The 9,507-nt window shown below is 39.4% G+C and overlaps 1 protein-coding gene across 1 annotated transcript; it reads right to left on the reverse strand.

The window, feature by feature from the left end:
* LOC131023474 (uncharacterized) lies at positions 1–9,051 on the reverse strand. Its single transcript, XM_057953016.1, has 2 exons — positions 5,173–9,051; positions 1–303 (listed from the first exon to the last, which is right to left on the reverse strand). The coding sequence occupies exons 1-2, from the start codon at positions 9,049–9,051 to the stop codon at positions 1–3; spliced, it is 4,182 nt and encodes a 1,393-aa protein (XP_057808999.1).
* Between the last annotated feature and the right edge of the window lie 456 nt (positions 9,052–9,507).

Below are 9,507 nucleotides of genomic sequence, written 5' to 3' on the forward strand. Positions count from 1 at the left end.
TTACGCCGCCCACTCCAGCTCCCTCTCCCCTCTCGACACCTGCAGCAGGTAGTCGTGCAAGCTGCCGTTCTTCATGAACTCGTAGACTAAGTAGTGGCAATCCGGCCGCGGGAGGTGGCCAGCAGGGGCAGGAGGTTGCGGTGGCGGATTTCTCCCACCGTCTTGATTTCGGATTGGATTTGCCGCATTTTCTTGTTGAGGAGCTTGCTGTCTTCTTTCGTCAGCTCCTCCGTGTCTTCTTGATTGCGATTTCCTTGCCGTCGCTTCCCGGTAAAACGGCTTTGTAGACTTCGCCGCATCCGCCTTTTCCAATGATGTTGAGCGATGATAATCCGTCTTCTTTTTCTAAGAAGGCCAGGTCTTCTGGCTTCTTGATCAATGGGGAGAATATTTTAATTCCGGTATCCTTGTTTCTGCCGTTGATTAGGAGCAGGAGCAGCTTGAAAACTAAGGAGAAGACTAATCCAGATAAGATTCCTCCGATTACTCCGGCCACGAATCCGAGAGACCACCCGATTATTCTCTTCTTGTTGTTTTTCCTGTGTCTGCGGCCGGTGGGAGCGGCTGACGGACCTCCCGCCGGAGATGGGCCCGGGGCGAGGAATAGGGCTGGTAATTTGGTGCCGTTCTTCGCAGCGGCGGGGGAAATTTCGGCCAAGGAGTAGCGTTTTGGGATCGTGGATTGGATTCCAGTCGATTCTGCAGCCACGAAGTGGTGGTTTTGATCAGCGGCGGAGCTCTAACCTACTTCCTGGCATACACTCATTCTTGGTGGGCCCCACATGTAATATTAAATAAAAAAAATCTGGACGGCGTCTAACGGCCGTTTGTGGCGTGGGGTTAGTTGTATACTTTCCGTCGAGTTTGGGGGGCAATTTGTACCAAGTTGGAGAATGGGGGGGGGGTATACGTTCTAGGGGGGTCATGTTCAGGGGGGTATCTGTACCTTAACCCTAATAATAATAATAATAATACAATTTACGATTGTTTGGTTTATTTTTTGTTTAAAAATCAATCTTAATCAGTAATTACTTTTGTTTACAGATTGTTTGGTTTGCGTGTTTAATTATATTACAATTTACTCTTTCAAAAAAAATTTACTCCCTCCATCCAGTTTTAAATGGCCTAAAAAAATTGGGTACGAAAATTAAGAAATGTGTGATAAAGATGTAAAGTGGTGATGAGACAATCCAAAAAGTAATGTTAAATACTTAATTTTATTTTTAAATTTGAGTTGGATCATTTGAAGTGGAATAACCCAAAATAGTTTTAAGTCATTTGAAGAGGGACGAAGGTAGTATATTATAATTTACGATTGTTTGGTTTGCTTGTTTCTAAAAATATAAACATATTGCTTTTTTCAACCTGTAAACCATATCAGATCGGACAAATATGATCTAATTTGATTAACTTAATTTACGATTTAAACTACGCCTAAAAAAAACAAAAAAACAAAATTACGATTTATAAGCGAAATTGTAAATACCCTTAATTATACAATAAATATACACGTAAGATTGTCATTTTAAAATAAAAATATACATGATCATGTTTGAAATGGTAAAGATATGATGAAATTAGCATAGATTTGAGTGGGCCTACACTCTTTTCTTGATGGCTTTCAACCAGGGTTGTTGGTCTCGTCTGGTCATTTAAACAAAATGAACTTTGCTTCATATTTATTTTTATATTTATTTTTGGGTAAATATCATGAAAATTCCTAAATTATATACACTTTATCAAAAATACTTTGAAACTTTTAAAATATTCTTTAAACCATCAAACTATCAGGCATTTATCAAATATATCCAACATCTATTTTTCGGTTACGAAAAATGTGATGTGGCTAGCCGAATGACACAATGTAATTTATATTCTATTTTTTTAAATGACATGGAAAAAAACGATTTCATTTCGTACCATATTCTATCGTGTTTATCCCTAATTTTAGGTTATTAGCATGGATTTCAAACACGATAGGAGTGAACTTTAAATTTCAGAATTGATTTTTTTAAAATGATATGCTACGAAACGACGTCGTTTTTGCCAGTGCATTTAAGAAAAATAAAATATATAATTGTGGCATCCGACGAGTCACATCACATTTTTGGTGATCGAAAAATAGATGCGGAATATATTTGATAAAAACCTGATAGTTTGAGGGTTTAGAGAATATTTTAAAAACTTCAGGGTATTATTTATAAAGCGAATATACTTTAAGGGTTTTCATGATATTTATTTATGAAGAAAGCCTAAAACAAGATTCACCATTCATTTATTTTGTTTACCTTTTTTGTCTTTAGCTGTTTGAAGATTAATAATTACTCCTCAAATTTTATTTAAAGCTGGCATACATGTGCATGTGAATTTACATTATCAATATATTTTTATGGAAAATGGTTCAAAGGATAATAATACTAATAATTATGAGTGTAGAAATTATTTTTAATTCTTCGATTGTGAATATTTGTAATGAATGCATTATTTTTCTTGGTTAATGCATTATATGGGCTCAAATTTCTGGAGGAGCCAATTTTTTTTAATGTCTTAATTAAATAGCGGATATATTCATTTTATAGAAAGTTGCATTATTCTTATAAAAAATGTAAATTCTCACAAAGTCACAATAATCAACCCTTACCCGTAAATGTATATAAATATAAATGATGAACACATTAATTGTTACCTCTTGTCTCATAAGTATTTATAGGATATATAAATTATGTCGCATAAGCATTAATATGAGTATATGATATATGAAGCAATAGTTATATGCTCCCTTCGTCGCACAATTTAATATCCATATTTTTATTTTGACAAAATCTTCTGTACACCCGAGTTGATCTGTACTCAGATCTTGACCCGTATGCTAATTCAAACTCGCATATTGACTCAAATCGTACGAATGACACTATTCAGTTATACAAATTATACTGCTTATAATTGACACTATTTAATTATATAAATGACACTGTAACATTTTAAAATGTTATAATGTAATTTTCAATCTTATAGTGTTATTTAAAATATTATAGTTTCATTTACAATCTTATAGTATCAATTACAGTAAGTGTCATTTACAATGTTATAGTGTCATTTATACGTAATATCATTTGTATAACAGAATAGTGTCAATTACAGGTAGTGTCATTTGTATAATCGAATAATGTCATTTATACGATTTGAGTTAGAATGCGGGTTTGAATCAGGATTTGGGTACATGACAACTCGGATGTACCCAAGACCACCTCTTTTATTTTAATCTGTTCCTCAATTTAGTATTTTATTTTTATTTTTAGTAAAGGTATTCTATGCAACACTATAAAATAGAGTCGATATATCAAACTAGTCTATTTCTTATAGTAAATTAAAAATTTATCCATTCAAATAAAAACTTTAAAAATTATCCATTTTTTGTGTTAAATAACTAAACTGTCCTTAAGATTAAAATTAAAAAATTACCCACAAATACATAATCACAAATACACTACACATTTTAAAAAAAGAGTAATGCAAAACAGCCACATTGTGGCCACCCACAATTTATCTAAATAAAAAATAATTTAATTTATTTAACTTATTTTTTAAAATAAAAATAAGATTTAGTTATTTTATCATATTCTATACAGTGTAATTATTTTTAATATAATTTTTTAGTAACTTTTTTATTTTTATTAAAAAATAAATTAAAAATAAAAAATACAAAAAAAAATAAGTACAATATAGAGAATATAGTAAAATAACTAAATCCTATTTTTATTTTAAAAAATAAATAAAATCAATCAAAATTTTCCTTATTATACTAGTGTGTGGGTTGCATAAATTTATTGTTAAAAAAAATATCACAAATCTCCTCTCTCTCTTTTCTCTCTTTTTGTGTACGCACTCTTTCTCTCTCCTCTTTCTCTCTTTTCTCTCTTTCTCCTCTTTCTTTCTCTCCCTAGAGGCAAACTTGTTCCCTGTGAAGACCTACAACAGATCTGTCGTCCACTCCTCGACCACGATTCCAAGCTTTCGAATTTCTTTTGATTCTCAGCTGGCTTTTTGAGGTTGAAGGTATTGAAGATGCGAGCGAGCGGGTGTGCGCATATCCGAGTTTTGAATATATAAAAATATACTACTACTAATAGGGATGTCAATGCAGCTCGAAACCCGTGGGCCGACCCGAATAACCCGACAAAATTAGAGGGTTAGGGTTGCAAAATCGCAACCCGAAAAAACCTCCAGCCCGATTAGCCCGCACCTGACTAACCCGGAACCCGATAGAGCTAGCCCGAAAACCCGATGGGCTGGCCCGGTGGGCTGACGGAATCGTGACTGATGTATCCAGTTACAACTTCTGCTATGTTTAGATCTATGGTATTTGCTTAAATATATATATGTAGCCTCATTAAAAAAAGTGAAATTAATTAGTTAGAATATGTGTGTGTGTGTGTGTGCAATCTCATTAAAAAAAGTGAAATTAATTACGACTTTTTTTGTTGAAATTGATTATTAGTATCTCATTAGTTAGAAATTAATTATTAGTATCTCATTTTAAAGAGATACCAATTTTTTTTTTCTGTCAATGACGTGCATGTCAAATCCACTAATTATTCAGTAATAATCCAGATTAATTCTAGTGCATTGATACATGTTAAATTTTACTATTTCATTTTAATATAATTTTGTTTATGTAATCTTGAATATCTTATATTTTTGCATTTCTGCTGAAATAAGATTTTATTAAAAAGAAAAGAAACAACAACGGAAAACCAAACACCCTTGAAAGCACAAAGCTGCAGACTAAGGGCCGAGCCTCGTTAAAACCTCATAACAGCTGAGGAAAAAGAGTACTCGTCAAGGACCAAGGTTGACAGAGCTGAGTTAGGAGGTCTCAAGGATTCCGGCCGAACCATTACCCTTAGGCCTCCCGGCTTACAACCGATCCAGAACCAAGAGAAAAAAACCAAAAAATCAAGCGAAACGAGTAAAATAGGGAATAGAAACATCCTCTTTGACAAAATCATTTAAACCAGCAATGGCATGAGGCCAAAAACCCTCCTCCGTAGCTTGAGAAGCCAAATAATCCGCCGATCTGTTGCCCTCACGAAAAATGTGAGAAATGCGCCACGTGAAAGTGTGGAGTTTGGAGAGAGCAAGCTTCCACCGAGGCTTGAATCTCCAAGGAACCGTCTCAGAGAGCGACTGAAGAAGCTGAACCACGTAAGAAGAATCCGACTCAAACCAAACTCTCTCCCATTTGGCATGATGCACAGATTCAATCGCAATAATAATAGCTAAAAGCTCTGCTTCGAACGCAACCCCCTGGCCGCCTGAAAAATGATAACAACCAAGAACGTCATTGAAGGCATTCCTAAAGACGCCCCCCGCATGAATCCTCCAATCACGAACCGAACCATCAGTATTAACTTTAATCCAAGACGGAGGGGGAAGTTGCCAAGCAACGTAAATATAGGAGAAAGGCTTCCTGGGTTGTCCAGCGATGGAAAGATTCTTAAGAATGAGAAGATCAGAAATCGAGTTGGCCATAGTGCCAAGGACGAAATTGTTGGCCGCTTCACAAAGAAAAACCCGGACCTGCTTGAGAATCAAGTGGCGTGAAGGTGCTAAATTTTTGTGTATGACGTTGTTGCGGTGAGACCAGAGACTCCAGAGGAGAGAGACCACCCCAACTTTCCATAAATTGCCAACTTGTTTGCTGTTATTCTGGTGGATAGAGAAGCGAATCATGCTGCCCACGTCCAACGGCAAAGGTTGCTTAATCAAAAACCAACGAAAGACATCCGCCCAAATGGAAGCCGAGAAGGAACAGTTCAACAGAACGTGATCCATCGTCTCTTCCGCTGCCGAGCATAAAGTGCAGCGGTTAGGCCCCTGAATACCCAGGAGGTGATTCATATCAAAGGTAGGGAGCTTGCCAACAATAGTGCACCAGACAAAGAGAGATCGCCGAGCTGGGATAAAAGGGGCCCAAATCCAGGAGCCCCAGTCGACCTTAGGGAACTGAGGTCGTATGTGAGCAAAGGCCGAAGTAGCAGTAATGTTCCCGAAACCCGAGTGAATCCAGGATCTGTCGTCAGACAATCCAGGAATGGGGGTAGATATGATGTCGAGAGCAATGCGCGGGAAAGATTGTATAAAACTAGAAGTGAGGTGCCACTTATTATCAAAGTAGTAGTCTGAAATCTTCTGAGAGAAATAGGGTGTCATGAACATCGGAATATGAAGTTTGTCGATCAGTCTATACCCGAGCCAATTATCTCTCCAAAAATAAATCGAATCTCCAGTGCCAATCGTGCAGAAGGTATCCGAAACAATCTCCCGAATCGTCCTTCTAACACCAGTCCAAATCGACGAACTCGCCCATTGGGAAGCCCAATCCATGGTCTGAGTGAGATATTTCTGACGAAGCAGCCGATAGCCGAAGCTGTTCATGTTCATAATAAACCAACCCAGCCGAAACATGAAACTATTATTGATGTCAGAGAATGATTTGACTCCAATGCCGCCATGTTCCTTCAGAGCACGAGCTCTGATCCAACTCACAGAAAAGGAAGGTTTCTTCAGAGTACTCCCAGTCCAGATGAACGATCTACAAGCTCTGTCGAGAGCATGCAGAAGTTTCGCCGGCCATTTATAAACAAGCATGCTATGTACCGCAGCACTGTTGATAACAGAAGAAACTAAACAGAGCCTGCCCGCCATAGAGAGTTGAGCACCTTGCCACCTAGGGAAATGGGCAAGAATCCGATCATAGATAGGTCGAAGCTTAGCAGAAGAAGCTCGACCCGAGAAAATAGGCACTCCCAAGTATGTGAAAGGCATGGAGCCAATGTTGAAGTCCAAAATCTGTTGAAGCCGAGAACGTCGCCCAGGAGACACCCCTTTCCCGAAGTACAGAGTAGACTTATGCTTGTTGCAATATTGACCAGAGACCGTGGCATAGAGCTGAAGAATCGAGTCTATCATAATGCAATTACGCTTGGAGGCCTGACAGAACAGGAGCACATCGTCAGCGTAAAGCAGATGAGAAGGGAAACTCAAAGATCTCGAGAAATGCATGCCGGTGATTAAACCCCGATTAACAGCATCCTGAAAAATACGGCTAAGAACATCTTCCGCCAAGGCAAAAAGAATGGGAGACAAAGGATCTCCTTGTCTTACCCCCCGACCGCATTCGAAATAGCCATAGAGAGCACCACTGAACCGAATAGAGATGCGAGCCGAGCTGAGAATAGTTTTGATCCAAGAGCAGAAAATATTGGGGAAGCCAAACTCTTGAAGCACGAACAGAAGAAAATCCCATCTAAGCGTATCAAAGGCCTTATGAATGTCGACTTTGAGAGCCATGTTTTTGCCGTGTAAAGACCTCTCCATGCAGTTCGCCCCTTCCGAGGCAAGAGTGATACACTCATGAATAGAACGTCCTAAAATAAAACCAAATTGATTGTTGGAGACGATGGTGGCCGCAGCAGCATTCAGCCGGATCGCCAGAATCTTGGCAATAACTTTGAAAAAGAAATTGCCAAGAACGATGGGACGATAATCAGAGATAACCTTGGCATCAACTTTCTTGGGAAGAAGGCTCAGAGTATTGGAATTGAGACCCGAAGGGAGATAATGATGAGTGAAGAATCTTCTGATGGCGGAAGTGAAATCATGCTCAATAATGTCCCAAGCGGAACGATAGAAAGTACCTCCAAAGCCATCCGGGCCTGGAGCGCTATCTTTGTCCATAGCAAAGACCACCGCTTTGATCTCCGTCGCCGTCGGACAAGTAACCATAGATGACTTCTGATCCAAAGTGAGGCTACTGGCGATATAATTAGTAATCCACGAAAGATCGCCCCCAGGATTGGAATCCTCCGCAAAAAGAGATTTATAAAAGTTTTCCACATGAGACGCCAAAGTGTTATGATCTTCAACCAGCACGTCGTTAATCTCAAGATGCTTGATAGTATGGCTAGCGCGCTTCATTCTCACCATGTTATGATAAAACTGAGTATTTCGATCTCCATCCTGGAGCCATCTAATTCTACTTTTCTGGCGAAGCAGATCCTCTTGCCGAGAGAGCATGACCGAGATAGAGGCTTCAAGCTCAACTTCTTGATCAAAGAGCGCCTCAGAATAGCCAACATTATCGATATGTGCCTGAAGAGAAGAGAGCTTATTATAGAGCTCCTCAAGCGAAGTGTTGAAGTTCCCAAAAGTGGATTTATTCCAAATTTTGAGCTCCTTCCTCAAACGTTTCAGCTTGTGCATCATACGCACCATGGGGCAATTCGAATCAACAATAGGAGCCCAAGAACGCTGAACCATTGGAATAAAATCAGAGTGAGAACTCCACATGTTCAGGAAACGAAAAGGACGAGCGCCAGAGGTATTAGGAGGAGCGGAACATTTAAGCAAAATAGGAGCATGGTCAGAGCCAAGACGAGGCAAAACCAGGCTCTCAGAAGAGTGCCATTGCGCAGCAAAATCCTCGGAGAAAAGAGTGCGGTCCAGCACAGACTCAGTAGTCATAGGAAATTTACGTCTGTCCGTCCAAGTAAAAAAAGGCCCAGAGGTGGGAGCTTGAATGAGAGTATGACTATCAATGAAAGCTTGAAATTCTCTACATGAAACCCGACTTGGAAACCGGCGTCCACGCCGCTCATGAGCTCCAAGCACAGCATTAAAGTCCCCAAGAATCACCATTTGAGGGACCATACAAGAAGAGATATCATCCCAAAGAATCCTGCGAGTGATATAATTACAACTCCCGTGAACAATAGCCACTCTGAAAGAATAACTAGAAAACAAGATGTCAAAAATAACCATCTGCTCCGTGGACATAATCAACGAGCAGGTAACCCCGGTGGCGATGAGAATCCAGATGTTGGAAGCATGAGGGGCGCGATCATTTTGATGGAAATGAGTCAAATTGATAGAGTTCCAGAAGGAGGCCGGAATATGAAGAAAGTTAGTCTTAGGCTCAATAATGCCCAGAATAATAGGATGATGAACATGACAGTAACTGTGAAGCAAATTACGTGCCGTGTCCGTCATACCACGAATATTCCACGATAGAATATTCATTGAGAAAGATGGATTTTTGCGTCCTCCTCCTGAGGATCATAATCATCATCCACCATATCACCCCATTTCCGTGAAGAAGCGGTGTCCATACTTTTACCAGCAGCAGAAGAAGTTTGAGAGATAAGGAAATCTGAAATTTGGACGTCTTTATCCACCGCTTCCTTAACCAAAGAGTTAAACTCCGTCGTGGTCCCCTGAAGTTGTCCTACCTGATCCCCAATAGGAGCTGCCTGATTTTGTCGTAGACGATCCTTAATAGTCGGAGTAGCTGTGCGCACCAACTGTTCGACAGTTTGCTTAGGCGGCCTACCCCGCCCCCGTTTGATTGGCACGGCTTCAATCATCTCATTTGTAGTATGACTAATTGCACCAACTGTTTGACAGTTTGTCTCTTGTTCTGGAATTTCACTAGCACTATCAGCCTTT

Source organism: Salvia miltiorrhiza, chromosome 4 (assembly GCF_028751815.1).
Source record: "Salvia miltiorrhiza cultivar Shanhuang (shh) chromosome 4, IMPLAD_Smil_shh, whole genome shotgun sequence".
NCBI classification, from domain to species: Eukaryota; Viridiplantae; Streptophyta; class Magnoliopsida; order Lamiales; family Lamiaceae; genus Salvia; species Salvia miltiorrhiza.